Here is a 23,145-nt window from a genome sequence, read left to right as displayed (position 1 = left end):
TAAAAGAAATGCCTTCAGAAAATGGAAGAAGGAACCATCTGAAAATAACAAAAAGCAACATAAGGAGTGTCAAAGCAAATGCAGGGCACAGATAAAGAAGGCCAAGAGGGATTACGAAAAAAGATAGCATTAGAGGCAAAAAAACATAGTAAAAAATTTTTTTTGGTATATTAAAAGCAGGAAGCCAGCAAGAGAATCAGTTGGGCCGCTGGACGACCGAGGGATAAAAGGGGCGATCAAGGATGAAGAAGACGTAGCGGAGAGAGTGAATGAATTCTTTGCTTCGGTCTTCACCGAGGAAGATTTGGGTGGGATACCGGTGTCGGAAATGGTATTTCAAGCGGACGAGTCAGAGAAACTTACTGAATTCACGGTAAACCTGGAGGACGTAATGGGGCAGTTCAGCAAACTGAAGAGTAGCAAATCTCCTGGACCGGATGGTATATATCCAAGAGTACTGATAGAACTGAAAAATGAGCTTGCGGAGCTTCTGTTAGTGATATGCAATTTATCCTTAAAATCGGGCGTGGTACCGGAAGATTGGAGGGTGGCCAATGTAACGCCGATTTTTTTTTATTATTATTCTTTATTAATTTCAAATTATACACCAAGTATTACACTGGTAAAGAAAAGGTACATTTGTCCATAATTTTTAAAAGAAATATTAAAAAAAAAATGATGAGTAACGCCGATTTTTAAAAAAGGTTCCAGGGGAGATCCGGGAAATTATAGACCGGTGAGTCTGATGTCGGTGCCGGGGAAAATGGTAGAGGCTATTATTAAAAACAAAATTACAGCGCACATCCAAGGACATGGATTACTGAGACCAAGTCAGCACGGCTTTTGTGTGGGGAAATCTTGCCTGACCAATTTAGTTCAATTCTTTGAAGGAGGAAACAAACATGTGGACAAAGGGGAGCCAGTTGATATTGTGTATCTGGGTTTTCAAAAGGCATTTGATAAGGTACCTCATGTAAGGCTATAAAGGAAAGTGGAGGGTCATGGGATAGGAGGAAATGTCCTACTGTGGATTAAAAACTGGTTGAAGGATAGGAAACAGAGAGTGGGGTTAAATGGGCAGTATGCACAATGGAGAAAGGGTAGTTAGTGGTGTTCCTCAGGGGTCAGTGCTAGGACCGCTGCTTTTTAATATATGTATAAATGATTTAGAGATGGGAGTAACCAGCGAGATAATTAAATTTGCTGTTGACACAAAGTTATTCAAAGTCGTTAACTCGCGAGAGGATTGTGAAAAATTACAAGAGGACCTTACGAGACTGGGCAGCTAAATGGCAGATGACGTTTAATGTGAACAAGTGCAAGGTGATGCATGTGGGAAAAAAGAACCTGAATTATAGCTACGTCATGCAAGGTTCCACGTTAGGCATTACGGTTCAAGAAAGGGATTTGGGTGTCATCGTTGATAATACACTGAAACCTTCTGTTCAGTGTGCTGCTGCGGCTAGGAAAGCAAATAGAATGTTGGGTATTATTAGGAAAGGTATGGAGAACAGATGTGAGGATGTTATAATGCCGTTGTATCGCTCCATGGTGCGACTGCACCTTGAGTATTGTGTTCAATTCTGGTCGCCGCATCTCAGGAAGGATATAGTAGAACTGGAAAAGGTGTAGCGAAGGGCGACAAAAATGATAGCAGGGATGGGACAGCTTCCCTATGAGGAAAGACTAAGGAGGCTAGGGCTTTTCAGCTTGGAGAAGAGACGGCTGAGGGGAGACATGATAGAGGTATATAAAATAATGAGTGGAGTGGAACAGGTGGATGTGAAGCGTCTGTTCACACTTTCCAAAAATACTAGGACTTGGGGGCATATGATGAAACTACAGTGTAGTAAATTTAAACAACTAGGAGAAAATCTTTCTTCACCCAACGCATAATTAAACTCTGGAATTTGTTGCCGGAGAACGTAGTGAAGGCGGTTAGCTTGGCGGAGTTTAAAAGGGGTTAGACGGTTTCCTAAAGGACAAGTCCGTAGACCGCTACTAAATGACCTGGATTGGCCGCTGTCGGGGACAGGATGCTGGGCTCGATGGACCTTTGGTCTTTTCCCAGTATGGCATTACTTATGTACTTATTGTCTGGTTGGCTCCATGGGGCATTGTGGATCACCTCTAAAGGCCAGTGCTGTTCATCAAATTCACATTGGTCCTAGACCAAACAAAATCAGTTTAGCTGTGACCATATTATTGACATGGAAGATTGAAACAAGGTTGTCAGCTCGCTGGGTTCCCAGGACAGGCTTGGGAATCAGTATGTTAGGAACCTCTTTTGCAATGTGGTGTATGCATCCACAGTACCATAAGAAGTGTAATAGCAAACACAGACTTGTTAATGGTGGCATCTAGCCCTGGTATTGAACTTCATGAGTTAATGAATTGGATGATAATGATGATTGGAACAGAATAGTACAGTCTTGGTGGCAGGCAGTTGTGGCTAGGGATAGAGGAGCAACATGGGACTACTAGGGGTTGGCTTGTTTTTGACTCAACCGGCAAGACACCACCTGTTTTTTCCTTATGTTTAGTACTTTTAATGCATTTTTAAACCATTCTTCTTTCCCACCAGGAAAATGGCTTCCAGACTCTACTAAGCAGTGATGATCAGTTTTTTATTTATGAGACAGCTGGAGTGCTTATTGTCAATAGTGAATACCAAGCTGAAAGGAAACAGATTTTGATGAGAAACCTGTTGACTCCATTAATGGAGAAGTTTAAACTACTCTTAGAAAAACTGATGATGGAACAGGATGAAGACAGGCAGGTAACCCTGGCAGACTGCCTGAACCACATTGTTGGCTTTGCAAGGTAAGAGAAACCCATTTAAAATGCCCTTTAAAATGTATGGGATAGAAGTAGATATTACCCATGACGGAGTCCTATTCATCAAGGACCTGTTTCAGATAAAATTGATTAACAAAGAATGCTTTATATACTTTATTCTTGCCATACCATGAAAACGTTATTAGGGAAAATATAACAAAAATGTTTTAAATGTTTGTGTTAGTTTATTTTTTGACTAGATAGCACAAATTGTATGTTACAGATTTTGTCTCTCTGTGCCTGTTGTATTCAAAATATGCTTTGTAAACTGTCTTTAACATCCTATGTGTAATCCTGGCTCCGGAAGAATGTTGATTCAGGCTCCCGACTAAGCTGTCAGTAGCAGGGTCTGGGCAAGTCTTTTTTAGGGTACAGGCCGGGGCCGGAAAAGTCTCCAGTGGGCTGGAGTGTATCTCCCCCACCCCACCCCTTTTTTTCTCAAGATCCAGCTCTTAAAAAGTAAACCAGTTAGTCACAGCAGTTGAACTTAAAAGATCTCTTTACTGCTCCAACTAGAATGAAAACAAACAAATAGTTGAACTCTCATTCAACAGATTTGATATTTACAGTTCAGCTAAGTGACAGTCATGTCCAGAGATAACGTTTAAGTGTCCACCCCAGTCCAGGTCAGCATCCTGCGTTAGTTTTTCTAAGTGCGTGGCATTTATTTTTAAAATTTGGGGTGGAGGGAGGGGTGTGGCATGCACAAGGAATGGGCAGAGAGTGGGCATAGAAGTGGTAACTAGTTAGCTCATACACATTAGTGCACACTAACTGGTTACTTCAGGGTTAACGTGGGAACCCTTACTGCCGCCTCAGTAGGAGGTGGTGAGTTCTCCTGCGGTAATTCTTTTGAATGGCCTGTGCAGTGTTTAAAGCCTCAAGACCACCAGATAGATGTTTGAGTGGATGTGTGTTGACATTGTGTTCCATTGTCTGGTTGACTCCATGGGGCAGTGTAGATCACCTCTAAAGGCCAGTGTTGTTTGTCAAATGCACATTGACCCTAGTACAAACAAAATCAGTTTAGCTGTAAAAGTCTTCATATAAATAAGGACGTAGCATTATTTAAACATTGCACTATTGGAGAGTGATAACATTATGATACGGCCATTAATAGAGCACATTGAAAAGAGGCCATTTTACATCCACACAAGAAATGGGTTTAGCATATTGGAAAATCCTGCATTAGGGCACGCTAAGCCCATTTGCTAGCATAGATTAGTAAAAGAGTCCTTTAATTTCCTGTGATTTTTGTCAATCTTTTTTCAAGATGTGGACTGGTTTCATGGATGATTTTTCTTCAATAATAATTTATTGGTTTTGTTTTTGCATCTCATGTATGACTTTTCCTCTATTTTTGGTATGACTATATTTTCAAATATAATTTTTAAAAAATAAGCATCCCACAGTACTCAAACTTTAACAAATGACTGTCCATTAGTTGCTGAAAGTCATTACATTACTAATAAGTACTGTAATTGTGTGCTCATTGCCAACTTTTGTAACAGCTGCTGAATCAGAGAGAACAGCATTTTGTTGTCTAGTAGCTGGGTTAATGAATGACCTTTACTATTACTACTACTACTTATCATTTCTATAGCGCTACTAGACGTAGTCCCTGCTCAACAGAGCTTACAATCTAATTAGGACAGAGGACAAATAAGAGATAAGGAAATTACTAAGGTGAGAATGATACTGAACATGAGTACTGAACAAGTGAGTATGGGTTAGGGGTTAAAAGCAGCATCAAAAAGGTGGGTTTTTAGCCTGGATTTGAAAACGGCCAGTGATGGAGTTTGACGTACCGGCTCAGGAAGTCTATTCCAGGCATATGGTGCAGCAAGATAAAAGGAACGGAATCTGGAGTTAGTGGTGGAGGAGAAGGGTGCAGATATGAGAGATTTACCCAGTGAATGGAGTTTCTGGGGAGGAGTGTAGGGTGGTACAGATGAAATTCAAATGTAGACATTAGTGACAGCCAACTGCACAATGTAATCATGTGACAGCTGCCATAGAACCATGGAAGTATTCACAATTTGTAGTGTTTATTGTGACTTGTAGTAATTGCTTTCTATTACATTTCGGTGACTATATGACAGTAGTAAAAAGTTCCAAAATGGCATATGGAAAAATTTAACTTAATACTAAATCTTATAGCCAAAATCGTAAGCAGGTCTAGTAGAAACAGTGAATATTGTACTGTCTGTTCCATGTTTAACCTTTAAATGTCTCATATGTTCATTGAATTGTACAGCCGTACCAGCAAAGCTTTTAGTAACAAGCAGACCGTGAAACAATGTGGCTGCTCTGAAGTTTATCGGGACTGCTTACAAACATTTCTGCCAGCTCTCAGCTGCCCTGTGCAAAAGGAAGTACTAAGAAGTGGTGTTCGCACCTTCCTTCACCGCATGATTATTTGCCTTGAGGAAGAAGTTCTTCCATTTATTCCCACAGCCTCTGAGCACATGCTTAAAGATTGTGAGGCAAAAGATCTTCAAGAATTCATTCCCTTAATAAACCAGATTACTGCCAAATTCAAGGTATGTGAACTAGGATTACTTAAAATGAGAATTAAATTTTGCTGTCCAGTGAAAATCAGATTTTCCATCCTTGATATCATACAGACGAGTAGTAAAATGAGGTAGACTTGAAGAAAATCGGCCCCTATGATGATTTTTTGTACTTTTAAGATCTAAACTATGTTTGTTATAGGGGGCATCTTTGTAGTATTGCTTGTGATCTTACTGAAATACCTGTTTTATAGAAACAGCTAGTTTTGAATATTTGCTTGTTGTCTCTCAAGGAAAGTGTTTATTGAATTCATTAGTGATGACTGTAATGGGAATGTTATATTTATTCCACTTTTCCACATTTTTCCTGTTCTCACCTCTTATTTACTGTGTCTTTCAATTACTACTAAAATCTAAATTTCAAGGCACTATTAAAAAAAAAACTTGATTCCATTATTTGAGCTTATAGAAGGTAATTTTATAGCAGGAGCCTATTAAGGTTCTTTAAAATGCACCTATTTTATAATGGTGGCTATGTGCGTTTTATAAAATAGGCCCCTACAGTAATCCCCACAAATGCTCTTGTACAAAATTATACCAGCTCTGAGGCAGGTGTAAACGTGTATGTATACTCTGTTCATGTTCATATGCATGTTATAAAGTACATCACAACTCTGACCCTGCTGTGCCCAAACTAGATCCCCCTGGCAGTGCCAGTGTACAATGTGCATAAAAATATGCATATCCTTGTTAGTACACACATACTTGTATGTATGTATGTATATATACATCCACGCAGCTTAAGAGCCCTGTTTCACTGTCAACTGTTGTCCTCTAGCTTTGCTTCTCCTGGTCAGAAGTCAATCCATGGTATTGCTCCAACAAAATGTTTTACAAGTAGAAAATGCTTTTAGAATTTCTTCATACAGTGTAACATAGTAGATGATGGCAGAAAAAGACCTGCACGGTCCATCCAGTCTGCCCAACAAGACAACTCATATGTGCTACTTTTTGTGTATACCCTACTTTGATTTGTACCTGTGCTGTTCAGGGCGCAGACCGTATAAGTGTACTTCATATTCTTTACTGATTTTATAAAACATTTGTTCTTATTTTGAGGTTTTGTAAAATCCATATTACTTATAGGCAGTAATGACTGAGAACTTGGCAGAATTAGTAGAAAGTTGTGAAATTTGATTTTGCAGCGTTGGTAATGTAAATGTGTGCACTGGGGAAAGATGTCAGAAGTTTAACGTGTAGAACATTAGTTGAGTAGGAGGAAAAATGAAACAATACATTACAACCCAACTCAATCACTGATAGATTGAAAGGTTGGAGAAAATATGAGTGCACCTTATACACTACCTTTTGCTTGTTGAATAGTATGATGAATGATAAGGAAGCTCTGGGAGCTAGGAGAGGGAAGGAATAGTTTTTTTGTTAAAAGGGAAAACACTATTACTGTATGTGTTCCTTTCTTATTTTGTGGAGGGAGATTGGGCAGAAGAATGCAGCCATGACTAATCATATTTTCTCCCTATTTTTTGAGTTTTATTACATTATGGCAAACATCACTCAAAAGAAAATGCCTGTATTTGGCACTGAATTAACAAATGAATTTTTTTTCTGTTTTATGTACTGTATCTTGTTTGTTTATTTCTATGTTTATTTTACTTGATATACTACCTGTTCAGTACAGAGTGGTTTATAAAGCAAGGGCCTCTTTTACTAAACTGTGCTAGCCATTCCTGGCACGACAAATGAGAGGAAGCCCATAGGAATTGAATGGGCTTCCTCTCATTTGTCGCATGGGAATCGCTAGTGCGTTTTAATAAAAGTAGCCCTAAATTATAAAAACAAAAGAAGAAATCAGAACTCCATTTTTGATAGGAAAGTCTAGCTCAGTCGCATAAGATACAAGATACATTCATACCATTTTTATAGATGATTCCATATCATCAAGCTGATCAATCCATAGACTGGTGGGTTGTGTCCATCTACCAGCAGGTGGAGATAGAGAGCAAACTTTTGCCTCCCTATATGTGGTCATGTGCTGCCGGAAACTCCCCAGTATGTTCTCTATCTCAGCAGGTGGTGGTCACACACAGCAGCAGCTCTGGCTAGGCCTCCAAGCCTAATCCTTAGGTTTTGTTGAGGCCTGGGGTTGAGGGCTCTTTTGAGCAAGTGCAAACCTGGTGGTGCCAGGTCCCTCCTTTTCTCCCCCCTCCCGCTGGCTCCGTTTAAAAAAAAAAAAAAAAAAAAATTTTAAACGTCTTTAAAGGCGTTTAATTCGACGTTTCTTTAAACGTTCATTGCAGCTACTCACTGGGACACCAGTTCGTTACAGCTCGGAGCGGCAAGCAGGTAATTTTACCTTTTTATAGCGGGCAGGGGGTTCCCCGATTCTTCTCCTCGTGGCAATGGCGTCGGAGGGCGAGGGCGCAAAGGGTCGCTCCCCGGATCGCTGGAGCGCTTCTAGAGGGGATGCGGGGGTTTTACAACCTGATTCGCCCTTGATGGGTGATAGTTTAGTGACCGATGAATGTCCCGGTCGTTCCTCCGGCGTGGCGGTTTTTTCCCGCCATAAACGCCCATCCCCCGCTCCTCGCCTCCGCCATCTTGGCCCGCCACGCGGCTCGGACGGCTTCTTCGGGGCCGCCCTTGAGGTTGGAGACATTAATGCCATGAACGCCCTTAATTTGGGCGACGGCACAAAAGCGGCTAAAGTTAAGCGCCGTTGTTCCCGCGCGGCTCCTTCACGGAGTTTCGCGCCGGACGCCATTTTGGATGCGCAGCATGTCTCTCCCCCGCTATTGCGAGCGCCGGTTGAGAGTGCGTCTAGGGCTGTTGCCCAGGCTGCGGAAGTGCACAGTCTGGGGGGTTTCTCCCCCGAGTTTGTTTTGCTGCTGCATCAGGCTTTCCTCATGCAAAACGCTGCCCCTGCTCCCTCTTCTGATAAAGAGGTTGAGGTTCCCAGAGGTAAACGCCCTCGGGTTGATTTCCAGGCCTTGGAGGACTTTTGTCTCCTCCGATGTAGATGAGGGCAGCGTGTCTGAGGTCTCCCAAGGATCCTTTGCGGATTCCTTGGAGGAGATAGATCCCCGCTCGGATGGAGCGGATGACCCCTCTGCAGCGCGGCTTTTTAGCCCAGAGGATTTGCCCAACCTGTTGTTACAGGCCATGGACACTTTGAAGATTTCCTCTCCGGAGGACGTCTCTCCCTCAGCCCCTGTTGGCTCTGCCATTATGCTGGGGACGAAGCGCCCGCCTAGAACCTTCCACGTGCATGATGCCATGCACACCTTAATTGCGGCTCAATGGGATGTCCCGGAAACGAGCCTTAAAGTGGCTAGGGCTATGTCCCGCCTCTATCCTTTGGCTGTGAGTGAACGTGAGGCCTATCTGTGGCCTACCGTGGATTCTTTAATCACTGCGGTGACTAAGAAAACGGCGTTGCCGGTGGAAGGTGGCACGGCCCTAAAGGACGCCCAAGTCAGAAGATTGGAGGCGGCCTTAAGGTCGTCCTTTGAGGCAGCTGCTTTAAGTTTGCAGGCCTCAGTTTGCGGCTCCTATGTGGCCAGGGCGTGCCGGACTATGGTGCAGCGGGCTTCCCCCTCGGATCCTTCCTTGAGGGCTGATTGGCCGGCCCTGGAATCGGGCTTAGCCTATTTGGCAGACTTGCTGTATGATGTCTGGAGAGCCTCAGCTAAAGGCATGGCTCAGACAGTCTCTGCGCGGCGGTGGCTTTGGCTGAAACATTGGTCTGCTGACTACGCCTCTAAATCCCGCCTGGCTAGATTGCCTTTTAAAGGCAAGCTGCTCTTTGGGGTCGAGCTGGACAAAATCGTGACCGATCTCGGCACGTCTAAGGGCAAGAAATTACCAGAGGTCAGGGCTCGGGTTAGTACTCGTCCCGATACCTCCAGAGGACGGTTGCAGGAAGCCCATCGGTACCGCCCGGGCACGTCGGGTTCCTCTGCCCCCTCTTCCTTCAAGAGGAATTTCTCCCCCAAGCAGCATTCCTTTCGCAGAGACCGCCGTCCCGGAGGTGCTCCCTCCGGTCCTCCCCCAGGGTCTCGTACCCAATGACGGGGCCTTGGTCCACGCCCCAGTGCAGATTGGAGGACGGCTGTCCTCGTTTCTGGGCGAGTGGACCACTATAACTTCAGACGCGTGGGTGCTGGAAGTCATCAGAGACGGCTACAAGCTAGAGTTCTGCCAACCCTTAAGAGACGGCTTTGTACTCTCTCCCTGCAAGTCTCCGGTCAAGCTGTGGTAGTGCAGCAGACCTTGGACAACCTGATCCGCCTGGGTGCGGTCGTTCCGGTGCCAAAAAATCAGATTGGCAAGGGACGTTACTCCATTTACTTTGTGGTTCCAAAGAAAGGAGGTTCTGTCCAGCCTATCCTCGACCTCAAGGGGTCAATCGGGCCTGGAAAGTGAGGCACTTTCGCATGGAGACTCTCCGCTCTGTTATAGCGGCAGTGAAGGCAGGAGAGTTCTTGGCTTCCTTGGGCATCAAGGAAGCGTACCTGCATATTCCCATCTGGCCTCCTCTCCAACGCTTTCTGCGTTTTACAGTCCTGAGACGACACTTCCAGTTCAGAGCCCTCCCTTTCGGGTTGGCTACTGCTCCGCGGACCTTTTCCAAAGTAATGGGGGTCATAGCGGCCTTCCTGCTAAAGGAAGGAGTACAAGTCCATCCTTATCTGGACGACTGGTTGATCCGAGCCCCCTCTTATGCAGAGTGCGGCAAAGCTATGGACCGGGTAGTTGCTCTTTTGAGCTCCCTGGGATGGATCATCAACTGGAAGAAGAGCCAGCTGCGCCCGACTCAGTCCCTGGTGTATCTGGGAGTTCGATTCGACACCCAAGTGGGCAGAGTGTTCCTGCCAGACAATCGGATTGTCAAGCTTCAGGCTCAGGTGGACTAGTTCCTAGTAGCCTCTCCTTTTGGGCTTGGGACTACGTGCAGCTGTTGGGCTCTATGACGGCCACGATGGAAGTAGTGCCCTGGGCCAGGGCTCATATGAGACCACTACAGCTATCTCTGCTGCTGCGCTGGACTCCGATGTCGGAGGATTATGCTGTGCACCTTCCCGTGGACCCAGCAGTGCGCAAGGCGCTGAGCTGGTGGACGCAGACAGACGAGTTGTCTGCAGGATTGCCTCTGGTGACCCCGGAGTGGATTGTCGTCACGACAGACGCCTCTTTGATGGGCTGGGGAGCCCACTGCTTGGGAAGGACAGCGCAGGGGCTCTAGTCTCCTGCAGAGGCAAGTGGTCTATCAACCTCCTGGAACTCAGAGCCATTCGGTTGGTGTTATTGGAGTTCATCCCGGTACTGGTGTTGAAGCCTGTACGGGTCCTGTCGGACAATGCCACGGCTGTGGCCTATATCAACCGCCAGGGAGGTACCAAGAGCGCCCCTTTAGCCAGGAGGCTATGAGTCTTTGCCAGTGGGCGGAAGCGAACCTGGAGCAGCTTTCAGCGGCCCACATTGCCGGAGTCATGAATGTCAAGGCGGACTTTCTCAGTCGCCATACCTTGGAGCCCGGAGAGTGGCAACTATCTGCTCAGGCGTTCTTGGACATCACGAAGCGCTGGGGCCAGCCGAGCCTAGATCTGATGGCGTCATCGGCCAATGGCCAAGTGCCGCGCTTTTTCAGCAGAGGACGGGACCCTCGATCCCTGGGAGTAGATGCTCTTCTCCAACAGTGGCCGACACAAGAGCTCCTCTATGTGTTCCCGCCCTGGCCCATGTTGGGCAGGGTGCTAGACCGGGTGGCAAAGCATCCCGGCAGGGTAATCCTGGTGGGTCCGGATTGGCCCAGACGTCCCTGGTATGCGGACTTGTTCAGGCTCTCAGTCGACGATCCTCTGCGGCTGTCAGTGGAGCAGGGCCTGTTACATCAGGGTCCCGTGGTGATGGAGGATCCCTCTCCCTTTGGTCTTACGGCCTGGCTATTGAGCGGCAGCGTCTGAGGAAGAAGGGCTTCTCGGACAAGGTCATCGCCACTATGCTGAGAGCGAGGAAGCGCTCTACTTCTACTGCTTACGCCAGGGTTTGGCGTATCTTTGCAGCATGGTGTGAAGCAGGCTCACTTTCTCCCTTCACTGCTCCAATTTCTTCAGTGTTGGCGTTCCTGCAAGAAGGTCTGGAGAAAGGCCTGTCGCTCAGTTCCCTTAAAGTCCAGGTAGCGGCTCTGGCTTGCTTCAGGGGCCGCCTGAAGGGTGCTTCCCTGGCTTCGCAGCCAGATGTGGTGCGCTTTCTCAAGGGAGTTAATCACCTGCGCCCTCCTCTGCACTCAGTGGTGCCTGCGTGGAATCTCAACCTGGTGCTAAGAGCATTGCAGAAGCCGCCTTTGGAACCCTTGTCGAGGGCATCTCTGAAAGACCTGACGTTGAAAGCAGTCTTTTTGGTGGCTATCACTTCAGCCAGAAGAGTTTCCGAGCTCCAGGCGCTCTCATGTCGAGAGCCTTTTCTGCAGTTCACTGAGGCAGGAGTGACTATTCGCACAGTGCCTGCCTTCCTGCCCAAGTTTGGTTCTCGCTTCTATGTGAATCAGCAGCTCTGTCTCCCTTCCTTTCGTAGGGAGGACTACCCAGAGGAGTACTCCGCTCTTGAATACCTGGATGTGAGACGAGTCATCTTCAGATACTTGGAAGTGACCAATGATTTCCGGAAATCGGATCATCTGTTTGTCCTGTTTGCAGGTCCTCGTAAGGGTCTGCAGGCTGCTAAGCCTACAGTGGCAAGGTGGGTCAAGGAAGCCATTGCAGCGGCTTATGTGGCCGCGGGGAAGGTGCCGCCTATCCAGCTGAAGGCTCACTCCACGAGAGCTCAGGCGGCCTCGATGGCAGAGGCCGGATCCGTCTCCTTGGAAGAGATATGCAAGGCGGCAACTTGGGCTTCGGCTCATACATTCTCCAAGCATTACCGTTTGACTGTGGCTGCACGGGCGGAGGCCCGGTTTGGAGCTTCAGTGTTGAGGTCAGGGATTTCTATGTCCCGCCCTGGGTGAGTACTGCTTCGGTACATCCCACCAGTCTATGGATTGATCAGCTTGATGATATGGAAGGTAAAATTATGTATAATCATACCTGATAATTTTCTTTCCATTAATCATAGCTGATCAATCCATAGCCCCTCCCAGATATCTGTACTGTTTATATTCTGGTTGAATTTTAGGTTCAAGTTTAGCCTTCAGTTACTTCAGGAGGACTTCGTGTTCAAGTTCTTCTTTCACTTGGATTCTTCAAGAGTTGAGACGAGTTTGTGTTACAGTGAGCTGCTGCATTCCTCTCCCCTCCGTTTTACGGGGCTGGATTGAGACATAAATTCTGCCGGCACTCCCTCCCGCTTCGTGCGGCTGTAGGGCAGCTTTGTACCCCTCCCGCTTCGGCGGTGTTAGGGTCAGTCAGCTCCTCCCGCGGTTGCGGTTGCAGGATAAGCCAGATCCCCCCGCATCGGCGGGTGTGGTGTCCCTCCCCCGCTCCGCGGGGATGAGCTGGACGGATTCCCCTCCCCCACTTGTGTGGGGATGAGCTGGGTTAATTCCCCTCCCCCGTTTCGGCGGTGGTGAGCTGGGCAGAGTGTCCCTTTGTGGGTGTAATTCTCTAAGTGCTGAGTCCTGCGGATGGAGCTTTGATATCGACATACTGAGGAGTTTCCGGCAGCACATGACCACATATAGGGAGGCAAAAGTTTGCTCTCTATCTCCACCTGCTGGTAGATGGACACAACCCACCAGTCTATGGATTGATCAGCTATGATTAATGGAAAGAAAATTATCAGGTATGATTATACATAATTTTACCTTACTTCTTCAAATGTATTCTGCAGAGCCACTAAAAATTTCACCTCTAGTATTATTAGTTATCGTCAAATGCCTGAGTAAACAATAACACTTTCATTAGAACTTAAAATTTTTTGGATCTGCTTCACCATCATTCCAGAAATAAGGTGCCAACCAGATGAAATCCCTTTTTTGGATCCATTCTCCTGAGAATCTGTTAAACTGCAGCATGACCATTGTATGGTCCTTCAACGATCTTCGTACTCTGCTTGGAGTATACAGAATAGCTAGTGAGTGTAAATAAAGTGGCTGCTGTTGATAATATGCGGTATGCGCCACTTAATATTTTAAATGTAATTCCATGAGCTATTGATAACTAATGATAATGTTTATAAAGAGGTATTTTGTGATCATATTTTTTTAGGTTATCTAGGAGCTCATTCCATATCATCATGCAGATCAATCCATAGACTGGTGGGTTGTGTCCATCTACCGGCAGGTGGAGATAGAGAGCAATCCTTTTGCCTCCCTATATGTGGTCATGTGCTGCCGGAAACTCCTCAGTATGTTCTCTATCTCAGCAGGTGGTGGTCACACACAGCAGCAGCTCTGGCTAGGTCTCCAGGCCTAATTCTTAGGTTTTGTTGAGTACCTGGGGTTGAGGGCTCTTCTTGAGCAAGTGCAAACCTGGTGGTGCCAGGTTCCTCCTTTTCTCCCCCCCTCCCGCTGGCTCCGTTTAAAAAAAATAAATAAATAAATTTTGGGACGTCCTTTAAGGGTGTTTATTTCAACGTTTATATCAGCGTTTATTGCAGCTGCTCACTGGGACACCAGTTCGTTACAGCGAGGAGCAGGTAATTTTTACCTTTTGTAGCGGGCAGGGGATTCCCCGATCGGTGTCCACGTGGCTTATGGTGTCGGAGGGCGAGGGCGCGAAGAATCGATCCCCAGACCGCGTGTGCGCGTCTAGCGGGAATGCGGGTGTTTCAAAGCCTGAATCGCCCTTTTTGGGCATCAGTTTGGAGTCCGGTCAATGTCCCAGTTCTTCCTTCGGTGCGGCGGTTTTTCCCGCCATAAGCGCCCATCCCCCGCTGATCGCCCCCTCCATTTTGGCCGGCCACTCTGCTCGGACGGCTTCTTCTTGGGCCGCCCTCAAGGTGGGAGACGTTAATGCTATGGTCGCCCTTGATTCGGGCGACGGCAAGAAAGCGGCCAAAGTTAAGCGCCATTCTTCCCGTGCGGCTCCTCGGAGTTTCGCGCCGGACGCCATTTTGGATGCGCAGCATGTTTCTCCCCCGCTCTTGCGAGCGCCGGTTGAGGATGCGTCTAGGGCCGTGGCCCAGGCTGCAGAAGTGCACAGACTGGGGGGTTTCTCCCCTGAGTTCATTTTGCTGCTGCATCGGGCTTTTCTTATGCAAAACGCAGCCCCTTCTCCCCTGTCTGATAAAGGGGTTGAGGCCTTCGGAAGCAAACGCCCTCGGGTGGATTTCCAGGCCCTAGAGGACTCTGTCTCCTCTGATGTAGATGAGGGCAGCGTATCTGAGTTCTCCCAACTGTCCTTTGGGGATTCCTTGGAGGAGACAGATTCCCGCTCGGATGGAGCGGATGACCCCTCTGCAGCGCAGATTTTTCACTCAGAGGATTTGCCCAACCTGTTAGTGCAGGCCATGAGCATTTTGAAGATTTCCTCTCCGGAGGACGTCTCTCCCTCAGCCTCTGCTGGCTCTGCCATTATGCTGGGGACGAAGCGCCCGCCTAGAACCTTCCACATGCATGAAGCCATGCACACCTTGATTTCGGCTCAATGGGATTTCCCAGAAGCGAGCCTTAAAGTGGCTAGGGCTATGTCCCGCCTCTATCCTCTGCCGGAAGGCGAACGGGAGGCCTTTCTTTGGCCTACCGTGGATTCCTTAATCACTGCGGTGACTAAGAAAATGGCGCTGCCGGTGGAAGGTGGCACGGCCCTAAAGGACGCCCAAGACAGAAGATTGGAGGCGGCTTTAAAGTCGTCCTTCGAGGCGGCTGCTTTAAGTTTGCAGGCCTCAGTTTACGGCTCCTATGTGGCCAGGGCGTGCCTGACGATTGTGCAGCGGGCTTCCCCCTCGGATCCTTCCTTGAGGGCTGATTGGCCAGCCCTGGAATCGGGCTTGGCCTACTTGGCTGACTGCTGTATGATGTCTTGAGAGCCTCGGCTAAAGGTATGGCTCAGACAGTCTCTGCTCGGCGCTGGCTTTGGCTGAAGCATTGGTCGGCTGACCACGCCTCTAAGTCTTGCCTGGCTAAGTTGCCTTTTAAAGGCAAGCTGCTCTTTGGGGTCGAGCTGGACAAGATTGTGACCGATCTCGGCACGTCCAAGGGCAAGAAGTTACCGGAGGTCAGGGCTCGGGCCAGTGGTGCCCGCCCCGGTTCCTCCAAAGGACGGTTTCAGGAAGCCCGTCGGTATCACCCGGGCAAGTCGGGCTCCTCTGCCCCCTCTTCCTTGAAGAGGAACTTCTCCCCCAAGCAGCATTCCTTTCGCAGAGACCGCCGTCCTGGAGGTGCGTCCTCCGGTCCTCCCCCAGGGTCTCGTACCCAATGACGGGGCCCTAGTCCATGGCCCAGAGCAGATTGGGCGACTGGACCAGGGTAACTTCAGATGCTTGGGTGCTGGAAGTCATCAGAGACGGCTACAAGCTAGAGTTCTGCCGACCCTTAAGAGACGGGTTTGTGCACTCTCCCTGCAAGTCTCCGGTCAAGCTGTGGCAGTGCAGCAGACTTTGGACAATCTGATCCGCCTGGGTGCGGTCGTTCCGGTGCCAGAAGATCAGCTTGGCAAGGGACGTTACTCCATTTACTTTGTGGTACCAAAGAAAGGAGGTTCTGTGCAGCCTATCCTCAACCTCAAAGGGGTCAATCGGGCCTTGAAAGTTCGACACTTCCGAATGGAGACTCTCCGCTCTGTTATAGCGGCAGTGAAGGCAGGGGAGTTCCTGGCATCCTTGGACATCAAGGAAGCTTACTTGCATATTCCCATCTGGCCTCCTCATCAACACTTTCTGCGTTTTGCAGTCCTGGGCCGACACTTCCAGTTCAGAGCCCTCCCGTTCGGGTTGGCTACTGCTCCGCGGACCTTCTTCAAAATAATGGTGGTCATCGCGGCCTTCCTATGAAAGGAAGGAGTACAAGTCCATCCTTATCTGGACGACTGGTTGATCCGAGCCCCCTCTTATGCAGAGTGTGGCAGAGCTGTAGACCGGGTGATTGCTCTGTTGAGCTCCCTGGGGTGGATCATCAACTGGGAGAAAAGCCAGGTGCGCCCGACTCAGTCCCTGGAGTATCTGGGAGTTCGTTTCGACACCCAAGTGGGCAGAGTGTTCCTGCCAGACAATCGGATTGTCAAGCTTCAGGCTCAGGTGGACCAGTTCCTAGTAGCCTCTCCTCTTTGGGCTTGGGACTATGTGCAGCTGTTGGGCTCTATGACGGCCACGATGGAAGTAGTGCCCTGGGCCAGGGCCCATATGAGACCTCTACAGCTCTCTCTGCTCCAGCGCTGGACTCCAGTGTCTGAGGATTACGCTGTGCGCCTTCCCTTGGATCCAGCGGTGTGCAAGGCGCTGAGCCGGTGGCTGGGGACAGACAAGCTGTCCGCAGGAATGCTTCTTTTGACCCCGGAATGGGTTGTCGTCACAATGGACGCCTCTTTGACGGACTGGGGAGCCCACTGCTTGGGAAGGACAGCGCAGGGGCTCTGGTCTCCTGCAGAGGCAAAGTGGTCTATCAACCTCCTGGAACTCAGAGCCATTCGGTTGGCGCTTTTGGAGTTTCTCCCGGTACTGGCGGTGAAGCCAGTACGGGTCCTGTCGGACAATGCCACGGCTGTGGCCTATGTCAATCGCCAGGGAGGTACCAAGAGCGCCCCTCTAGCCAAGGAGGCCATGAAGCTATGCCAGTGGGCGGAAGCGAACCTGGAACAGCTGTCGGCGGCCCACATTGCGGGAGTCATGATTGTCAAGGCGGACTTTCTCAGTCGCCATACCTTGGATCCCGGAGAGTGGCAGCTATCGGCTCAGGCGTTCTTGGACATCACTAAGCGCTGGGGCCAGCCGAGCATAGATCTGATGGCGTCATCGGCCAATTGCCAAATGCCGCGCTTTTTCAGCAGAGGACGGGACCCTCGCTCTCTGGGAGTAGATGCTCTTCTCCAACGGTGGCCGACACAAGAGCTTCTCTATGTGTTCCCGCCCTGGCCCATGTTGGGCAGGGTGCTAGACCGGGTGGCAAAGCATCCGGGTCGGATAATCCTGGTGGGTCCGGACTGGCCCAGAAGTCCCTGGTATGCGGACTTGATCAAGCTCTCGGTGGACGGCCCTCTGCGGCTGCCAGCGGTGCGGGGCCTGTTGCACCAGGGTCCCGTGGTGATGGAGGATCCCTCCCCCTTTGGTCTTTCGGCCTGGCTATTGAGCGGCAGCGTCTGAGGAAGAAGGGCTTCTCAGACAAGTTCATCGCCACTATGCTGAGAGCGAGGAAGCGCTCTACTTCTACTGCTTACGCCAGGGTTTGGCGTACCTTTGCATCGTGGTGTGAGGCAGGCTCTCTTTCTCCCTTCACTGCTCCAATCTCTTCAGTGTTGGCGTTCCTGCAAGAAGGTCTGGAGAAAGGCCTGTCGCTCAGTTCCCTTAAAGTCCAGGTAGCGGCTGTGGCTTGCTTCAGGGGCCGCCTGAAGGGTGCTTCCCTGGCCTCACAGCCAGATGTGGTGCGCTTTCTCAAGGGAGTTAATCACCTACGCCCTCCTCTGCACTCTGTGGTGCCTGCGTGGAATCTCAATCTAGTGCTAAGAGCCTTGCAGAAGCCGCCTTTTGAACCCTTGTCGAGGGCATCTCTGAAAGACCTGACATTGAAAGCAGTCTTTTTGGTGGCTATCACTTCAGCCAGAAGAGTTTCCGAGCTCCAGGCGCTATCATGTCGGGAACCCTTCCTGCAGTTCACTGAGGCAGGAGTGTCTATTCACACGGTGCCTTCCTTCCTGCCCAAGATTGTTTCTCGTTTCGATGTGAATCAGCAGCTCTGCCTACCCTTCTTTCGTAGGGAGGACTACCCAGAGGAGTACTCTGCTCACAAATATCTAGATGTGAGACGAGTCATCATCAGATACCTGGAAGTGTCCAATGATTTCTGGAAGTCGGATCATCTGTTTGTGCTGTTCGCAGGTCCTCGTAAGGGTCTGCAGGCATCCAAGCCTACAGTGGCACGATGGGTCAAGGAAGCCATTGCAGCGGCTTATGTGGCCGCGGGGAAGATGCCGCCTATCCAGCTGAAGGCTCACTCCACTAGGGCACAGGCGGCCTCGATGGCAGAGGCCGGGTCCGTCTCCTTGGAAGAGATTTGTAAGGCGGCAACTTGGGCATCGGCTCATACCTTCTCTCGTCATTACCGCTTGACTGTGGCTGCTCGGGCGGAGGCCCGGTTTGGAGCTTCAGTGTTGCGGTCAGGGATTTCTAGGTCCGCCCTGGGTGAGTACTGTTTCGGTACATCCCACCAGTCTATGGATTGATCAGCATGATGATATGGAAGGTAAAATTATGTATCATACCTGATAATTTTCTTTCCATTAATCATAGCTGATCAATCCATAGCCTCTCCCAGATATCTATACTGATTATATTCGGGTTGCATTTCAGGTTCAAGTTTAGTCTTCAGTTCCTGTTCAGGAGGATCTTCGTGTTCAAGTTTTTTCGATTGAATTCTTCTGGAGTTGAGACGATTTTGTGTTACAGTGAGCTGCTGCATTCCTCTCCCCTCCGTTTTACGGGGCTGGATTGAGACCTAAATTCTGCCGGCACTCCCTCCCGCTTCGTGCGGCAGTAGGGTAGCATTATATCCCTCCCGCTTCGGCGATGTTAGGGTCAGCCAGCTCCTCCCACGGTTGCGGTCGCAGGATAAGCCAGATCCCCCCGCATCGGCGGGTGTGGTGTCCCTCCCCCGCTCCGCGGGGATGAGCTGGACGGATTCCCCTCCCCCACTTGTGTGGGGATGAGTTGGGTTGATTCCCCTCCCCCGTTTCGGCGGTGGTGAGCTGGGCAGAGTGTCCCTTTGTGGGTGTAATTCTCTAAGTGCTGAGTCCTACGGATGGAGCTTTGATATCGACATACTGAGGAGTTTCCGGCAGCACATGACCACATATAGGGAGGCAAAAGGATTGCTCTCTGTCTCCACCTGCTGGTAGATGGTTACCCACCAGTCTATGGATTGATCAGCTATGATTAATGGAAAGAAAATTATCAGGTATGATACATAATTTTACCTTTTCAAACCAATTAGACACACAAGAGGGGTATTTTCAAAGTGCTTAGACTTACAAATTTCTGTAGTAACCTATGGAACTTTGTAAGTCCGAGTGCTTTGAATATGAACCCCCTAGTATTCTAATAGTAGTATTTTATAGTGTTTGTAATCATTTTAGTTGAGATTGAGACATTCCTGAATAGATCATATTCCCATAGTCTAACCTTGAAATTATGTATATATATTTAATGTTTATGTTTATAAAGTTTTCAAATACAATCAGGATAACTTTTGATAAACAGAAATTTTCCTTACTTGAAATTACAACAAATAAAGGAAAATTATCAAAATAAGGAACCAAGAAACAACAATACCAACGAAAATAAGGAAATTCAAGGGGGAAGAGACAATGAAAATACTAGTTATCAAGAGAAATAAACTAGTACAATCAAGAAAAATAAGGAAATTTCTCAACAGTAAAGCCGGTCATAATACTACATGCGAGATTTAACCAGATAACCTTGAAATTATAATTCTCCGAGGACTAGCAGGCCATCAGTATTCTCACATCTAGATAACACCATCTGATGGAGCTCGGTGCAGATGCTGCCTAGCAAATACAGCATTTAGAAAATTCTAGTAGCGTCCCACTGTGCTTTCCCGCCCAACGCATGAGCGAAGGTTCCTCAAGTCTGTTTTTTTCCACAGAAATGAGAGGTCACATCTTTGTGATCTCTCTTCAGTGCTTTTTAACTTTAAATCTTATTTTATTGAAATTTTAACATAAATCATCTCCATAAACAACACAACAGCATTGATCCTAAGAGCAAAAGCAAAATGCATCATATGTGAAGTGGGGAGGGCTTGATATCTTGCAGCCCCTCCGCCAACCTAACAAAGGAAGCTCTGATTCCAGAAACAGACCCAATCTCCCTTGCCCTGTATCCATCAGATTGAGAAAAGAAACCCGTTATAATATCTAGCACTCTTATAGTTAAAAAAAAAAATAAACACAACTCACATCAGAGTCTAAAGAAAGTTGAGAATTCCACTACGAGTTCTGTGAGGCAAGGATTGAATATAAACTTCCCAAATGGGCAAAAATAATTCTTGCGCTTTGGTGAGGTTCTGACTTGATTGCTTTCAAAGGTCATTAAAGTATGAAATTGTTCACCATGCCCAAAAAGAGGGTGAATAAAGCACTGTCCGAATTTCCAAAATAGTTTTCTTACCCACTGTAACTTGCCTTCCTAAGTAACTGATGTCCTCCCTTACCTAGCAGCGCAAAAACCTCAAAGTGGTCCAACAGGAGCCCCGCCGGAGAAAGAGGAATGGGAGATTGTAAAAGAACCCCTAAAATAGGCTAGCATAGCTTTCCAGAAGTGTTGTATGACAGGACAGGACCAGAAGGCATGGAAGAAGGTATTCTCAGCAACATGACATTTAAGGCATACTAGTGAGTCCACTTTACCCATTTTAAATAACTTTACCTGTATTGTCATATAAGCATGATTGAGTACTAGGAACTGGCATTCCTGTAGATCCGCATTTGCAGTAAGGCTTATAATTCTGTTGACTAGAGCCAAAAAATTAAGAGAATTGGCAGGCCTCCATAGGTCTATACTCCATCTCTGTTGCAGATCAAAAAAATCTCATTTGGGACAAATCTGGAGCCAAGCCTTATGTAACGAAGAAACAGTAAATTGTTCCTCCCCTGCGTTGGCAAAAGAACTTCCAGAATTTCTTTGTATGGGCAGCTTGTAACTTCCCTGAATCCAATCAAGATACATAGAGGGGCATAATTGAAAGGGGTGCCCAAGTTTTCCTGAGGACATCCTCGCAGGACGTCCCAGCGAAGGGGCGGGGAAACCTGTATTATCAAAACAAGATGGGCGTCCATCTTTCGTTTCGATAATACGATCGGGGACTCCCAAATCACGAAATTTAGGTTGACCTTAGAGATGGTTTTCCCCGAGTTTCGGTGATAATGGAAACCGAGGACGCCCATCTCAGAAACGACCAAATCCAAGCCATTTGGTCGTGGGAGGAGCCAGCATTCGTAGTGCACTGGTCCCCCTCACATGCCAGGACACCAACCGGGCAGCCTAGAGAGCAATGCAGTGGACTTCATAAATTGCTCCCAGGTGCATAACTCCCTTACCTTGTGTGCTGAGCCCCCCCCCCCCAAAAAAAAAATAAAAACTCACTCCCCACAACTGTACACCACTACCATAACCCTAAGGGGTGAAGGGGGGTACCTACATGTGGGTACAGTGGGTTTGTGGTGGGTTTTGAAGGGCTCACATTTACCACCACAAGTGTAACAGGTGGGGGGGGGGGGGGGGGCCTGGGTCCGCCTGCCTGAAGTGCACTGCACCCACTAAAATTGCTCCAGGGACTTGCATACTGCTGTCATGGAGTTGGGTATTTATGAGCAATAAATGATATCCACATGAAATACTGATGTGTTCAAAGATGATTTGGTATGGAGGAAAAGTCTTAAATGCTAAGGGAACACTCCGTCGTTGATTTTCACAACATAAGGGAGGTCCCTTAAATCATCACGGGCAAAACTTCCTGTATCAGAAAGTTCAGCTTATCTGCTATGGTAACCGTGTATTTCTACTGAACGATTCTAAAGAAATGCACTTATCTTTAAACCTTGCAGTCAAAATGACATCTCCCATGGCCCAACTTTGGCCCAAGTTTCAAATTCTGCCTCAGGATCCGTGGTGTCCGACTGAAGTGATCTGCAGAAAAAGCAAGTGTAGTTACATCAGCATACTTTTTTAGAAGCGTTAACCTCACAGACCATTTTTAAGTTTTCCTCACAATATGCATGTTGTCTGTCACCAGTTTTTGACTGCCGATAAAATGACCGCAGTTTATAAAGGCTTATGTCAGACGCTGCCAAGACACGACCCACCCCAGGGAGTGTCAATCAAATGATATCACACTGATTTAAAAAAATTGATTCCATTCAATTTTGGTGTTTATCCCATATGGATGCAGAGTATGTAAACGAAATATCCAATTTTCTTGTCTCAATAGGAGAAGTTTTTTATCACACCCCCCCCCCCCCCCCAAATGCCATTTGAGTTGTTGGAGCACAATCCGTCTCAGGCTTTCAAAAGAATGTCCTTCCTTATTACAATGAGCTGCCAGAGGTGCCGTTGTCTTCTTAGTATTGATATTACTTTTGTGCTCAATCAGTCTAGTGGATAATTTCCAAGACGTCTGACCTACATATAGCTTATTACAACCGCAAATAATGCAATATACCACCCAATCGGATAAGCAAGAAGTGCTATGATGTAATATATATGTCTTCTTAGATTGGGGATCAACAAATTCTTTAGCATTCAACATAATGTCACACATTCCACAGTCTCCGCATCTTCTATGTCCTTCTCCATTTCTCTCCTGTATAATGGTAGGTTGTCTCAAAGCCGATGGTGCAAGAATCTCTTTCAGGTTACGCCCCCTACTGAATGCTAATCTCAGCTTCCTATTCTCAAAGCCAGGTAACGTCTGAATGACATGCCAATTCATCCTTATTATGTTGGCAAACTTATTAGCCGTAGTAGAATGACTCAACACACAGGTTAGAGATTCATCTGCCGAGGCAAAAAAGGTAGTCACGATTGTTATATTTGGCCCGTCTATAGGCTCGCTGTACAACTTGCTTAGGGTATCCTCTATCTCTCAATCTAGAACTCAACTCTCTAGCTTTGC

At 47.7% G+C, this 23,145-nt stretch overlaps 1 protein-coding gene across 2 annotated transcripts in view; it reads left to right on the top strand.

Moving 5' to 3' along the window:
• Window positions 1-23,145, top strand: part of XPOT (exportin for tRNA) — a 645,960-nt gene that overhangs the window by 465,086 nt on the left and 157,729 nt on the right. For both annotated transcript variants that reach the window (XM_030215950.1, XM_030215951.1), the window contains 2 exons: window positions 2,585-2,823; window positions 5,096-5,381. In XM_030215950.1, coding sequence (XP_030071810.1) covers window positions 2,585-2,823; window positions 5,096-5,381 — 525 coding nt within the window. The remainder of the gene's footprint in view (window positions 1-2,584; window positions 2,824-5,095; window positions 5,382-23,145) is intronic.

This window comes from Microcaecilia unicolor, chromosome 10 (genome assembly GCF_901765095.1).
Source record: "Microcaecilia unicolor chromosome 10, aMicUni1.1, whole genome shotgun sequence".
Classification (NCBI taxonomy): Eukaryota; Metazoa; Chordata; class Amphibia; order Gymnophiona; family Siphonopidae; genus Microcaecilia; species Microcaecilia unicolor.
Note: the sequence above shows the minus strand (reverse complement) of the source record. Positions and strands in the feature narration are given on the sequence as shown.